Source organism: Rhinopithecus roxellana, chromosome 18 (genome assembly GCF_007565055.1).
Source record: "Rhinopithecus roxellana isolate Shanxi Qingling chromosome 18, ASM756505v1, whole genome shotgun sequence".
Taxonomy (NCBI): Eukaryota; Metazoa; Chordata; class Mammalia; order Primates; family Cercopithecidae; genus Rhinopithecus; species Rhinopithecus roxellana.
In genome coordinates, this window is record NC_044566.1 from 64104827 (window position 1) to 64120823 (window position 15997).

The 15997-nt window shown below is 45.0% G+C and overlaps 1 protein-coding gene across 2 annotated transcripts in view; it reads left to right on the plus strand.

Moving 5' to 3' along the window:
• CRYL1 (crystallin lambda 1) overlaps positions 1-15997 on the plus strand; it is a 117121-nt gene that overhangs the window by 35706 nt on the left and 65418 nt on the right. For both annotated transcript variants that reach the window (XM_030922129.1, XM_030922128.1), the window contains exon 3: positions 633-759. In XM_030922129.1, the coding sequence (XP_030777989.1) occupies positions 633-759 (127 nt within the window). The remainder of the gene's footprint in view (positions 1-632; positions 760-15997) is intronic.

Sequence of the window (15997 nt, forward strand, 5' to 3'; positions counted from 1 at the left end):
GGCCTCCCAAAGTGCTGGGATTACAGGAGTGAGCCGCCTGGCCTGCCTCTATTATTTTGACAGCTCTAGATACCTCTTCTAGGTGGAATCACACAGTATTTTTCCTTTTGTGACTGGCTTATTTCACTCAGCATAATGTCCTCAAGTTTCATCCATTTTGTAGCATGTGACAGAATTTCCTTCCTCTGTTGTGTGTATGTACCACATTTTGTTTATCTGCTCATCTACTGATGGATGCTTATGTTGCTTCTAGCTCTTGGCTACTGTGAATAATGCTGCTGTGCACATGGGTGTACAAAAATCTCTTACAGACCCTCCTTTCCATTATTTTCGGTTTATACCCAGAAGTGGAGTTGCTGGGTCATACCGTGATTCTGTGTTTGGGACCTGCCGTATCTGTTTTCCGTAGCGGTTGCAGTATTTCACAGTCTCACCAGCAGTGCACAGTGGTTCCAGTTTCTCCACATCCTTGCCAACAATTGCTGGTTTCTATTTTTGGTAGCCCCGAATGGGTGTGAGGTGGTATCTCACTGTGGTTCCGCTTTGCATTTCCCTGATGATTCCTGATGTTGAGCTTTGTTTTTAAATGCGGTATTGAATACTCACAGTGATCCTTCTCTCTGCCTTTCCAGAAAGGAGATGAAGTTGCTGGAGCAGGCAGGTGCTCTGAAAGGCTCCCTGAGTGCTGAAGAGCAGCTATCCCTCATCAGTGGCTGCCCCAATATCCAAGAAGCAGTAGAGGGCGCCATGCACATTCAGGTGAGTGAAGGGCACTGGAGCCTGAGACATGGTCTCCCAGCCTCTCCGGAGGAACAGGGCAGGATACAGGGCAGTGGCAGGTGTGGGCATTTTGCATCTTCAAGGGCAGGATTTTATTTTATGTGATAGGAAATGTGGTCCTCAAAACACCCTGTATACTGGGTTCTCACCAGACTAGTGTGACAGTGTTCTGTTTTAGGAGACCAATGCCTTATCCGCGAGGCCCCTGGGGATTCTGGTGACAATGTTGTATTTTAGAGGCATTAAACAGTTTTAGCAAAAATAGGTTTTCTGGGCTGCTAATACTATTTTAGTTTATCATCTTATCAACTGAGAGATTATATTATTATTCTCATATGTAATTGAGCAAAAGCTTAAATCATCAAAAAGAAAACTTTTCAGTTGCGTGTAGCCTTTCCAACAACTTTGCTTTAAAAAAGAGAAATCCTCATGAGGGTTGTTTGCACAGCAGGATGAGCCTGGGGAGGTGAGTGGTCCCTCCAGGTGGAGCTGGGAGCAGCCCCTGCGGCTTGGCCCTCTTTCCAGGCATCCCGCTCCTGGAGCTCCCGTGCCCAGGCACAGGCCCCGCCCTGTTGAAGAATCCCGGGGCATACCCTTGTCTTTTCAAAGGCTGCACTTACTGCTATAAGATTTATGCAAATTAACCTAAAACTAAAAGAGTCATTATTCCCAGTATCTTTCCTCGGTATTTTGTGTTCTGAGATTTGCACATTGCACGTTGCTCCTCTGTTGATATTCTAGCTGAGAATTTGGAAGCAAACCAAAAAAGGCTGTGTGTATTCTCTGGTCGGTTGCTGTTCTGAGATTTGGGTCAAATACAGAGGATGGAGGTTTTAGGTCTCTATGACTCTAAAATTTCTTTAAATTGTTAAATTTCTCAAGTTGCTAAAAATTCATTAAACAAATGGGTGTGGCAACAGAACACAAGGAGACGACTGTTTTTCAACTTCTTATCTCTTTCTAATATATTATTCTCTATCTCCTGATATGGTGAAGTTTGTATGAAGTCGAAGGGCCGTTAAAGAGACCCGAGGGCTCCTAATGAGTTCCCAGTGACACCTGTTTCTGCCCTTTCTCAGTTGCGGGTGCTATAAGAGGAGTTGCTTCTGAAGAGTACAGACGCTCTCCAGGCCTGGTCTTGGCAGAGAAGTTTCTTTCACATGCATTTAGTTTTATTTTTTATATTTTTGAGACAGAGTCACTCAGTTGACTCAGGCTGGAGTGCAGTGGTGTGATCTTGGCTCATTGCAGCCTCCACCTCCTGGATTCAAGCGATTCTACTGTCTCAGCCTGCAGAGTAGCTGGGATTACGCGTGTACCACCACACCCAGCTAATTTTTGCATTTTTAGTAGAGACAGGGTTTCACCATGTTAGCCAGGCTGGTCTCAAACTCCTGATCTTGGCCTCTCGAAGTGCTAGGATTACAGGTGTGAGCCATTGTGACCTGCATGAGTTTAGTTTTTTGTTTTTATTTTTGTTTTTTGTGGTTTTTTTTTCAGATAGAGTCTCGCTCTGTCACCCAGGCTGGAGTTCAGTGGTGTGATCTTGGCTCACTGCAACCTCCGCCTCCTGGGTTCAAGCGATTCTTGAGCCTCAGCCTCCCAAGGCATGAGCCACTGTGCCTGGCCATGAGTTTAGTTTTTAAGGAAAGTATTTAGTTATATAATGTGATTGAAATATGAATAAGTGATCTATTATTATAATATTTCTACTTTCACATTTCACAGAATGCTTTTGTTCAAACTCTGAGCTGATACCTCCCACTTCAGCACGTTTGGCTTCATCACAATCATTTTTTGAGTCTCTCCAAACAGAATTCCCAACCACGTTACCTTTGCCTCCTGGAGACATTTGCTATGCAGAGCTTTTTGAACCCGTCTGCAATGCTGGCGCTGCAAATTTTATTCCCAGCCTCAAAGACTAATTCTCAAACATGTAGGTGTTTTTCCTCTTGTAACTTGTGACTCTGTAGCATGGCAACTTGCTGTGTTGTTGTTTTCTCTTTTAAAGAATCTTTCTATAGCTAATTTATAAATTTCCTTGCAGTGACAATTGTAAAGTCATTCCCTAGGAATAATTCATCTATCCATGTGAAATTTCTTTGTCTCCCCATCCCATTTTTTTTGATAGTTTATCATATGATTGCTATAAACATCTAAAACTACCCTAATTGAATTAGTTCTGGTTGTGTGTGTGTGTGTATATTGTTTTTTACGAAGTGGTGAACCCTCCATCATATGAGAACATTGTCATAGACTTGGACAATAAGGCAAGTTTTTCTGTTAAAGAGTAATCCGGGGGGAATATGTGAACTTAGAAGGCATGTAAAGTGCTTACATGGTACTTGGCACACAGAAAATGCTCAGGAAATGGTAATTATTTTATAATGTGGCCATTTATAACAATTTTGGTAATAAAGAATGGCATGGGACAGCATATGGTGTTCTGTACATGGTTGGCACTAGTGAAAACGGCCCTTTGACTATGGCCTATCTTTATTTTATAGATTAAATGAGTGTATTTACAAGGCATGACGTGTTGAGCCACATCTATTACGTAGAACACAGAGCCAGGCCGCATGAGGAGAGGAAAGTAGAGAAGGATGATGCAAACTAGTAGGTTTAATTCCTATGAGAGTTTACACTCTTCAGAAATGGTTGTGCCTCCAATACCAGAGAGAGGAGTGGGCAGGAATTGTTCTGACCGGGAGGCCTCAGGAAGGTTTAATGCAGGTAGGATTAGAGCTTGTCTGGACTTTTGACAAGTGGATTTTGGGAGTAGGGGTGGGAGGATTGTGTCTCAGGAAGAGATGAACGAGACGAGAGATCCCTTTGAGGATGTTCTTAAGGCCACATGACAGACCCATTGGAAAGGTAGGAAAGGCTGGTCCAAGGTGGAAACCAAGTCAGCATGCTCTGAACACCAACCTGAAGAATTACTTAGGTGAATTGAGTAATATATAGTGCTTAGAGGAGTACACGAAGAGAAGCACCCTTTAAATGTTTCTTTAAAGAAATAAAGATGAAGGCTGGGCGCGGTGGCTCATGCCTGTAATCCCAGCACTCTGGGAGGCTGAGGTGGGCGGATTGCTCGAGCTCGGGAGGTCAAGACCAGCCTGGCCAACATGGTGAGACCTCATCTCTACTGAGAATACAAAAACGTAGCCAGGTGTGGTGGCGTGCGCCCGTGGTTCCAGCTCCTTGGGAGGCTTCTCAAAAACAAAAAACCAAAAACCAAAAAAACATATTGTGAGACCTGAGAAAAAAATAATTATTAAAAAAATGAAGAACTAAAGGGTTCGGATTTCAATCTATGTCCTGATTAGAATCCTGCAAGGAAGGTATTTAGTAGGAGAATGAAATGAATCAGAAGGAAAGATGAGTAAGAAAAAAAACAACAATTCATTTTTGCCAGTTGACAGATTTTCTTGGGTATGTTTACACATTTCTTTTCTTCCCTTTTTTTTTTTCCTCCTTGAGATGGAGTCTTGCTCTGTCATCCTGGCTGGAGTGCAGTGGTGTGATCTCGGCTCACTGCAAGCTCCACCTCCTGGGTTCAAGGGATTCTCATGCCTCAGCCTCCTGTGTAGCTGGGATTACAGGCATGTGCCACCACACACGGCTAATTTTTTGTGTACTTTTTTTTAGTAGAGATGGGGTTTCGCCATGTTGGCCTGGCTGCTGTCTAACTCCTGACCTCTCACTAGAGTGATCCACCTGCCTCCGCCTCCCCAAGTCCTGGGATTACAGGCATGAGCCATCGCGCCCAGCCTACACATTTCTTTATATGACGTAGAGCAAATTTAATCCTCTGAATTTTAAAACTAGTGCGTAGGCTGGGTGTGGTGGTCCACGCCTGTAATCCCAGCACTTTGGGAGGCCATTGTGGGCAGATTACCTGAGCTCAGTAGTTCAAGACCAGCTTGGGCAACATGGCAAAACCTCATCTGAAAATACGAAAAATTAGCTAGGCGTGGTGGTGTATGCCTGTAATTCCACCTACTCGAGAGGCTGAGGCATGAGAATCACTTGAACCCAGGAGGTGAAGGTTGCCATGAGCCGAGATGAAGCCACTGCACTCCAGCCCGGGTGACAGAGTGAGATCTTGCCTCAAAAACAACAACAACAAAACTAGTGCATGTTAGTGTCTCAGGTTTACCAAACAAACAAGTAAATGACACCCCCAAAGTGAAACGTACCTAATGCTGCACCACACGTTTGTTAAAGTACATTTGTGTTTCTAACAAAATATAATGTTAAACATGTATCTTACCTAATTAAACGTCGCTGTGTTGTAAAGAACATTTAGGACAATCCTGTTTAGGTTCATTATTCCAAAAATACTGAAGATTTTTGTGTATTTATGTTTCCACCTCTCCTGTTTATTTTCTTTCTCTAATGATTTGAGATTATACTGTAAATAGAATTTTGTATCATGGTTTTTATTTAAAACTTAGAACATTTCCTGCTGTATGATTTGCTCAGGGTTATATCAGATAGAAGACATACAATTTTTTTTTTTTTTGAGACAGAGTCAGTCTTGCTCTATTGCCCAGGCTGGAGTGCAGTGGCACTATCTTGGCTCGCTGCAACCTCTGCCTCCTAGGTTCAAGCAATTCTCGTGCCTCAGCGTCCCAAGTAGTTGGGATTACAGGCATCTGCCACCACACCCAGCTGATTTTTGTATTTTTAGTAGAAACAGGGTTTCACCATGTTGGCCAGGCTAGTCTTGAACTCCTGACCTCAAGTGAGACATAAAATTTTTAGACCTAAAATATTGTGATAGTCACCATTTGATGGCAAACCTGAAAGAAGCTTCCATCTGAGAATTCCGTTAGAGCTGAGGTTCCCAAAGTCCACAGCCTCTACCGGGCTGCAACCACTCACCCGCGCTGTGACGCTGCCTCATCTCAGGGTCCACAGACTTCTTGCCAGTGGCACCCCCTTAGCAGCTCTCACAGCTCCTTTTACTGATTTATACAAGGGAAGGTTCTCAGTGTAGAAAAATCCGTCTAGGCTACTTGGAGACAGTTTTCTTTTTTTAAAAGAATTAATTGCTGTATCGTAATTGTACATAGTTGGGATTCGTGTGAGATTGATTTGTGTGTTCAGTGTGTGTACGGTCAAATCCCGGTGTATTAGGATATCCAGAACCTCATATGTTTATCTTTTATTGTGTTGGGAACATTATACATCTTCTAGCTATTTTGAAATATATAGAATGATTAACTCTAATTTCCCTACTGTACTATTGAGTGCTAGAACTTCTTCCTTCTAGCTAACTGTATTTTGTACTCATTAACCAGCTTCTCTTCATCCCTCCTTCTCTTCCTGGTAACTTGGCCACGGGTGTCCACCATTCCACTGTCTACCTCCACGAGACCCACTGCTTTAGCTCCCCTACATGGGTGAGAACGTGGGATCTTCGTCTTTCTGTGCCTGGCTTATTTCGCTTAATATAATGATCTCCAATGCCATCTATGTTTCTATAGTTTTCTTATAAGATATGTTGCTGTAGTTTTCTTATAAAAAGAAAATTCTTACTTTAGGGAATTGTTCAAAAGCAAGAGGCAGAGCTTGAGGATACGCGTGCGCGTGCACGCACACGCACACACACACACACACACACATACACACACTGCTTGCCACGATGCTTCAACTAAAAATAATCCCACTGTTGGATCTGCCCAGCCCCAGGGGGCAAAGCCCAGCAATTGGAGTATGGATTTCCCCGTGGATTGTCTTCTACCCAACCCTGGAGGGCGGGGAGCCTGGGTCAGACGCTTCCTAATACTCTGTTGAAATGTGGGAGCATGCAAGAAAGAAACCTGAATTTCTAGAACTTAGTGCAATTTTGAAATCAAATCTTGCCTGGCAAGAAAACCTACTGTGCTGGAAAAATAAGTTTACTCTGAAAAGCTGGTCTCAAGCCTTGACTTTTAAAGCACATTAAGGCTCATTAGCCACTATATAGAGGCCTTATCTAATCTCTGGAACTTAAAACTGGAGATCACAGTAGCTGGTGGGAGCCATGGGAATGGTTTATGGAGTTATGAAGTTTAAATGGGGTTTCCTTACACAAAGTCAGAACAATAGCTGAAATCGAGAAGTTAAATTGATATTGTCTATGTAGGTGATCAGAATTTGCATCTCAACTATACCTTTAAAATGGAGAGAACGCTAGTCATTTTGAAAAGGACTTTCAGTCACTGTCAGTAATTACAGGAAGTAGTGTTCTTTGGAAATTTGTTTTCTTAAAGGATAGAAGCTTGTTGGACTTTTGGTCTTGGTTCACTGAGACTCAGAATATTCCTTCTTTTGGTAGGGATGGGTGTGAGGGTTCAGGCAGCACTGGGCAGGTGGGATGGCCAGCCCTGAGAATATTCGGGAATGTGCAGGGAAACTGGAGTTAACACTTTTTCTGTTGTATGTGGTTTTTCTTTTTCCTTTTGAGATGGAGTCTCACTCTGTCGCCCAGGCTGGAGTGCAGTGGCATGATCTTGACTCACTGTAACCTCCGCCTCCCGGGTTAAAGTGATTCTCCTGCCTCAGCCTCCCAAGTAGCTGGGATTATAGGCGCCCACCGCCATGCCTGGCTAAGTGCTAAGTTTTGTATTTTTAGTAGAGATGGAGTTTCAGCATGTCAACCAGGCTGGTCTTGAACTCCTGACCCCAGGTGATCTGCCCACTCCAGCCTCCCAAAGTGCTGGAATTATAGGAGTGAGCCACCACACACTGCCATACGTATTTTTTTCTTTGAGAACTGTAAAATCAGGTTTACTAAGATATAATTTACATACAAGAAAATTCACTCATTTCAGCATTCAGTGCTATGTGTCTGATGTGCTATGTGACAGATGCATACAGTCACATATGAAACCAGAGTCACAGTCGGGGTTCAGAGCACAGAGTTCCTACTTCCCTTTGCAGCGAATTTCCTCACCCACCACTGATCTGTTTTTTGTCCCTATAGTTTTGCCTTCTCCAAAATGTTATGTAAAATGGAATCATGCATGATGCAGCCTTTTGAGTTTGGTTTCTTTCGCAGAATAAAATGAACTTGACGTTGTCTGTGCGGTTGTGTTGATTGGTAATTTGTTGCTGAGTGGTATGACATTGCTAAGGTGCGTGGGACTCCGGATGGACTGGGGCAGGCCCACCTCACACACTCCCGAGATCACCTGGAAGCACAAGCCTTCGGTTTTCACTTGCGAAGTGTGGAAACATTCTGTCCTGATGTTCTACTAGCTTCTTGCCACAACCCTTACTTTTCTGATGGCTTGTTCTTGTTTTATTCGAATAGTGTGCTTACAGAACTGGGCATGAGGTCTTATTTCTGAGAAGCTGTATTTTTGTTTATTTGCTTGGCTTTTTTTAATAGTATGTGTAGCTTCAAAGATATAATATGAGCAAGTAATGAAAAATGTTATACATTCAAGAGACAGGCAAGTTTTTCTCTTAATCTGTAATTATGTATTTAGGTTCTTCTGTGACCAAATAGGACTTGAGAAAATGCTAAGTCAAAACATAAGAAGGACAGTGAAATAAAGAGGAGGGCATCCTCATTGCGTTCAGTCTGTCTGCAGGTGAGGACTAAACATGGCCAGCGTTGTGGGTCCCCGCAGTGCCCACGAACGGCAGGTTATTGGCACGGTCTGCGCTGGCAGGCCCTGCGGTGATGGACGAGGCTGTGAACTGCCTGTGTCTCAGACATCGTGGGACCTGCAGGAGCATTAGGAAAGCACTCCACTGTGATTTGTTCTCTTTGGCCTCTACCTTGTGGGGTGGAGTATGAAGTTACGGGTGCTGGAGCAGAATGTTAGAAGGCAACAGGCTTTGATCTTTGCCAGGAAGCCTGGCTCAAGGTCAGCGTTAGCCTGAATTTCTACTTTACCTTTGAGTTTGGGCATTTTGTCTTTTCCCCTTCACAACCACCTGCCAATGGAAGATGGTAATTTTTTCTTTTTTTCTTTTGAGATGGAGTTTTGTTCTTGTCACCCAGGCTGGATTGTTGGCTCACTGATCTCGGCTCACTGCAACCTCTGCCTCCTGGGTTCAAGTGATTCTCCTGCCTCAGCCTCCCAGGTAGCTGGGATTATAGGTGCCCACTGCTACGCCCGGATAATTTTTGGATTTTTAGTAGAAACAGGGTTTCACCATTTTGGCCAAGCTGATCTCAAACTCACCTCAGGTGATCTGCCTGCCTTGGCCTCCCAAAGTGCTGGGATTACAGACATGAGCCACTGTGCCCGGCCGTGCATTTTTTCAAAGAAGTAAATGTTTCTTCTTCATAATGTCTCTAAGTCTGGAAGGCTGGGATCTAGCTGTGTTGTGATTTTGACTTAGGTGTTAGGGAGTGGATGGGGAGGTCACCTGGTGTGTTCTTGCAGCAGTGCAGGAAAATGCAGTTCTTGTTAACAGCTCGGTCCGTGACTTCCGATGAACTGTGCGACATGGGAGAGCGCAGGGGCAGCCCCAGCATCCCTGTCTCGACATTGACATACTCGATGCTCTGTCCTCAGGGCGGGGCCAGCCACAGTTTTCCTTCCAGGCTTCTTTAGGACAGAAATCCTCCCTTTAAAAAATATTAATTATAAATATTAATAAAGCTTGTATGCTACAAAGAGGAAGACATGCCTAATTCAATTCCACTAATACCCATGTTTTACATTTTAATGTATTTACCTCCAGCTTTTTTTCTCATGTAATATTTATAATTGTAATGATAGTGTGTCTTTATAGATACAGTATCATATTCTACTTATATTAATCAACATTTCATACTTTCTAGTGGCTATGTAAGAGTCTGTCAAGTGGATGTATCAACTAACTCAAATACCACATAGAAAATAATGATCTTACTGCTACTTCCAGTACGGTGCGATTGTAAGTTAAACTTGGTTGATCATCCCTCTATCTCATTCTTCCACGCTTTTTGTGACTTTCTTCAGGGCAAGTTTGTTAATAGGGAATTACTAGATGTAAGCCCCTTTCCAGCTCTTGGTACCGTTTTGCTGAGTGGCATCAGTACATCTTCAGGAGCCACGTGTTAGTACAGTTGGATTTTAAGCTTGCCAGTGTCGGGTCTATTGATCTTTAAAATGATTATTGAAGTGTTACAGGAAAACATTGTCTCGGTTTGCAACAACCAGTGTGGCATCATCCCAACATCCACATTCTTAATTTGGTTCCTAAAATGGTTTTAACCCTCACTTTCCTCTAAACTTGAAACGTAGAATCTCAAATCCCTATTTAAAAGAAAGATGGCCGGGCGCGGTGGCTCACGCCTGTAATCCTTTACAGGTGTAAAGAGAGGCCTTACAGATTTTGGGAGGCTGAGGCGGGGGGATCCATCAGGTCAGGAGATGGAGACCATCCTGGCCAACATGGTGAAACCCCGTCTCTACTGAAATATGAAAAAAAAAAACCCAAAACCAAAAAACAAAACTAGCCGGCCTTGGTGTGGCACATGCCTGTAGTCCCAGCTACTCGGGAGGCTGAGGCAGGGGAAGCACTTGAACCTGGGAGGCGGAGGTTGCAGTGAGCCGAGATCGCGCCACTGCGCGCCAGCCTGGAGATAGAGCGAGATGAGGGCTGTGATCCCAGAACATTGGGAGGCCACAGCAGGTGGATTGCTTGAGCTCAGGAGTTCGAGACCAGCCTGAGCAACATGGTGAAACCCCAACTCTTCCAAAAATACAGAAAATTAGCATGGCATTGTGGTGCACGCCTGTGGTCCCAGCTGCTTGGGAGGCTGAGGTGGGAGGATCACTTGAGCCCAGGAGGTGGAGGTTGCAGTAAGCTGAGATCCCGCCACTGGACTCCAGCCTGGGTGATAGAGCGAGACCCTGTCTCAGAAACGAACAAACAAAAACGAACTGAAGTAAAAGAAAGACTGTCCGGAGCTCTTTTGGAAGGATGATGTGATGTTATAGCCAGGGGGAAGCTGACTCCATGTTGATGATATGGTCGGTCTAGATGGAAACAAATCATCTCTTCTGCTTTAAAAGTTGTAGGTTGTTAAATTAATGCCCAGAGTCAAAATAAGCACATATCTAATAGAAACAATGTTATTTTATAAAGTCTGTTAAGTGGAAAATATAAATATAAGCTAAGAAAATACTTTTTGATCTTATCACTGGGTTAAAAACATGATAAGCCCATTTGAAAGTGGTCACGGCGTACATATTTAATGCTTGGAAACTAGTAAACACTTGAGCAACTACAATATTTGCTTCTCGTTATTTTTTCTAGAGTATTTTACTTTCTGCTGTTAGCAGTGGGAGATGGTTATTTATGAAGACTGTTAGATACTGTGTACTATACAGAATACACCATGGAGCCTGCCCATATATGTTTTTATGTATATAACTACATAATATATGTTATATAATGATAATATATAATACTGTAATATATGATATACTGTAATATATTATACTATAATACATATGATAGTATATATAGTAGTTATAGTATTATATATTATCATTATATACTATAGTATATATAGTATATATAATCTATAATATATAATAGAATATCACATATTATTTATTATACAATTATATATTATCTAGCATACAAAATAATATAAAAATAATTTTCTAACTTTTTAAATGTTTTTAATATATTTTAAAATATATTTTTATATATTTTAAACATTATTAAATGATAATATGTAATATTAAATACACCATGGAGCCTGCCTGTGTGTATACCTACTGTGTGTCAGTCCCTTACTACGGGCCAGGTCCTGTGCCGCCCACTTTATGCAGAATGACCCACTTCAGTCCTCAGGACGCCCATGTAAAGTGGGCGCTAATATTTATTCCGTGCCATGCCTGCCCTCCACCCCCAGTCATTGTTGCCTGCACACCTCAGGAATATTTTTGATTGTTTTACTTACTGCTGTTTCTCCAACACCTAAAACAGTGCCTGGTTTATATAAATATAATATATACATATAAATTAATTACTTAAGATTTTTAGAGTCAAGGTCTTGCTCTGCTGCCCAGGTTGGAATGTAGCTGTGTGATCAGAGCTCACTGACGTCTTGAACTCCTGGGCTCGAGCGGTCCTCCCACCTCAGTCTCCCGAGTAGCTGGGACTACAGGCGTGCGCCACCACACCTAGGTAATTTTTTTTTTTTTTGAGACGGAGTCTGGCTCTGTCACCCAGGCTGGAGTGCAGTGGTGCAATCTCCACTCACTGCAAGTCCACCTCCCGGGTTCCCGCCATTCTCCTGCCTCAGCCTCCCGAGTAGCTGGGACTACAGGCGCCGCCACCACGCCCGGCTAATTTTTTGTATTTTTAGTAGAGATGGGGTTTCACCGTGTTCGCCAGGATGGTCTCGATCTCCTCACCTCGTGATCCGCCCGTCTCGGCCTCCCAGAGTGCTGGGATTACAGGCTTGAGCCACCGCACCCGGCCGAGCCTGCGTTTTTAAGAGGTATGAGGCATAAGTGGGAATCTGTCTGGAAGCTTCATGTTAATGAAAAGTAAGGGGCACCTGCAGAACTCGGTGCTGGCCCTGCTGCGTGTTTTTCCTCCCGCCTGGGCTCCCTGCTGCTCGTCTAGCGGCATCAGCATGCTGGGCGCATATCTGCTGACGCGGAGCTGCCTTGCTGTGTTTATTTTCATTTGAAAGTCAATATTCAAAGACTTGTTGCCCAGTAAATCTGAACCGCTGGGGGAAATCAAAAGGTTTCTGTCAAGTTGGGGCGGCCTTTCACCTCTTAGGAGTCAGGTTGAGCTGTATCCGTCCCTGTGCCCAGCAGAGACCTTCCTGCCTTTCTTTTTTCTTTTTCTTTTTCTTTCTTTTTTTTTTTTATGAGACGGAGTCTTGCTCTGTCACCCAGTCTGGAGTGCAGTGGCGCGATCTCAGCTCACTGCAGCCTCTGCCTCCCAGGTTCCGGTGATTCTCTTGCCTCAGCCTCCTGGTAGCTGGGATTATAGGCACCTGCCACCACGCCCAGCTAATTACCTTCCTGCTTTTTAGAGTTCAGCAAGTATCGCATTGCACATTTGTGTGTGGGAAGACACCTGGGACATTGGAGTAGCTATTTCTGTTGTTTTGGCAGAGGAGGCAGCGACTGCGGTTTCCTCTGAGGGACAATGAGTGAGTGAGATGGGGACACGGACCTGCCGCATGCCCAGGACCTGCCCCGGACTTGCCGTGTGTGCAGGGCAGGTGATGCAGGCCAGGATGAGACTGTGGCCTTCCTGGAGCAAGCCCACTTTCCACTGACTGAGCACACTTACACGGCCTTCCTTTAACAGGCTCTCTGCCTGCGGTTTGTGGATATGTCATCGGGACTTGTCCTGTGGCCATTTGCATCTTGCTTTTGCTTGTGTTTGAAGGCACTTGCTATCTTGCCACCCTCGTTGGTAGGTGGTGGGTGGGAATCTTCCCCTGAAAGGGTCCCTGGTTCCTCTGAGCCTGGCCAGAGCCAGCTGAACAGCATCAGGTGACTTCCCTGTGTTCCCAAGGCCTCCTGAGGCTGATGTGGCTCTTTTTTAGTCTTGGCCTATGACCCACAGCTAATGGTAACTACTGTGCGTCCATCCCTTACCATGGACCAGGTCCTGTGACACGCTCTTAATGCAAAATGACCCATTTCAGTCCTCATGACACCCCCGTAAGGTGGGTGCTGGTGTTTATTCCGTGCCATGCCCACTCTCCACCCCCAATCATTTTTGCCTGCATACCTCAGGAATATTTTTGATTGCTTTCTCTACTGCTGTTTTTCCAGCACCTAAAACAGTGCCTGGCACGTGGCAGGAACTTAATAAACATTTGTTGATGACTGAATGGATTATTTGTTTACAAATGACAGGATAAAGGTCTCATCCCAGAGCCCACAGGTGGAGTCAGCCTTTGGGCCAGGTCGCTTGGACTCCAGCTGGAGCCTGAATGCCGGCCACCCCTGCCAGGGAGGGAGAGACACGGGTTGTGGTGGGGTCCGGGAATGTGGGGAGGCCCTCTTCCCAGTGCTCCGGAGGCGGCGGATGGCTCCCCTCTCCCTGCCTGGTTGTCTGCCTTCCCTGTCCCTGTAGCCTGGTGCTGGCTGTCCTGTCTGTGAGGCTCGCCACTCTGGGGAGTGGACATCGCGAGTGGACTTTGCTGCCCTGTGTTCCGGGTGTTGGAGGGTGAAGGAGGCTACACACGGGTCCAGATGCTGGGCTGTTAGAAGCTAGAGTGGATAGACCAAGAGTTTGGAGCTAGCTTGACTCTGAGGCAGGGGAGCCTAGTCCCTGAGACTTTGGGAGCTAAATCACAAGATCCAGATTTGAGGGGGTCAGGATTGTTAAGGCCAAATGGTCTCCTTCCCTTTACTGACAGGAAAGGAGGCTGGGGCAAGTCCAGGCAGGAGAGGGTTTCTCCAGCAAACCTTTCTGGGCTGGTCATTGGCTGAGGGCCCTGGGAGGGGAGAGGAAGACTGTATGTGTCCTGGACACAGCTGGGCCATGAGCACTCCCAGTGTGAGCGGCCTGAGGGGCCAGGAGCATTTTATTTCTTTCCAAGGTATCCTCTCATTGTTTCCTCAAGCTGTCCCTTGAAATACTTGAAATACTGTGGGAAAATATTACTAATTGCGATCACTTACATAAACAGGACTTCCATGCAGTATTTACACATCTTATCAAATAGGGGCTGGCTGGCTCTCGTGAAGCTTTTGAGGGCGACACAGAATTTTTCATGTGTTTGTTGCTTTGCAGGTTTGTTGCTTGTGGAATACGGCCCTCTCCTCCCAGCTCAGATATTAGAGGAAGTCTACATCCCATCCCTATGCAGCAAGGGCTGGGGACGGGACAGGGCAGGTGGGTGTGAGAGCTGCCTGCTGCCGGCGCTGGTCCTGGACCCGAGGTTTGCTCCGAGATAGCTAGTGAGCACTTTAAAGGCCACTATGATGGCCAAAAGTGGAGGAAATTATGAAAAATATTTTGTCACCATCTTAAGATTCTAACTCTTGTATGCTTTTAAATGGAGCATTTCCAGGAGCCACAGTTGAGCTCTAGCTGCTGCTGTCTGTGGAATTCAGGCCGTGCCCATGCCTTTCTCATTATGCCCAGATATTTTTATTCAATGTCTGTCCCCTTCCCAGCCCAGAGGTAGGGAATCCCCTTCTTCAGGGAAGAAGAACTGGAAAGCAATGCCTGTCATCAGTAGCCATGTGGGTGACCCTCAACTAAATTACCCGTTACTTATGCCCGATTCACTTGCTATGTTTTTGGTGCTTTCCTGAGATGTTAGAATCCGTGAGAGCCATTGTTTTATTGTGTAAATCGTGATGAAATGAGAAATGGAAAATGAGTTATCTTGAGTCTTAAATGAAGTGTTTTTGCTTTTCCTGTTTTCCTTTGCTCTGGGTAAGACGTGATGTCAACTTTTACACCTTCACCATAGGGCTCCTTCTACACTGTTTGCACTTTCATGAAGCACACCGTGTTATTCATGATGGCCAGGACGGTGGGCTCTGTGAAGCCCCAGGCAGACACCTTGGCATCCAAGTGTGCCCTCTACTTTGGGGTGGGCTTTGACCCCATCCTGTGGCACTAGCCTACCCACTCTGGCCAGGTCCCCTGAGATCACAAGGCTGCCTCTAGCTTTTCTAGCTGAAGGCCAGTTCAGAGGTCTCAGACTGGTACCAGGAGCCGAGTCTGGCCATGTGCAGCTTTAAAAATAATTGTTCATTTGTTTGTTTGAATGACTCACTGATGTTTAAAAGTCTGGAAATTTCCACATAAAATATAGCTGTCTCACAGCTCCTTAAAGTCCGATGCTCCTGCCACAGTGAGCAGCATGTGGGCGCCGCGCCGTGGGACTGCGGTCTCCCTGCCACTCTTGCTGGCTCCTATTCATGGCTGTACATCACTGTGTTTACACTGTTTTTCTTTAAGTGGAGAGGAAAGTGAAATATGTCTTAAATTCCTATTTCAATCAAAAGTGGGAAAACAAGAATTAGATCGAAGACTGTGATTTTACATCACCTTCTTTAACTGACTCACTGCCTCTCTGAGCAGTGCGGGCACTCGAGTTTGGTCCTCTGGCCACTCCACCTCCGTTTCACCAATGAGACTGGATCTTGGCCCCCCAAATCCTGACATCACGATGGCAAGAAGAGGCCCAAAAGTGAGTCCAAAAAGCGATTGCACCTCCCAGACACTGAGAGCACGACAGGCTTCACTCCTTGAGCTCTCTCCTCTGCCCTCC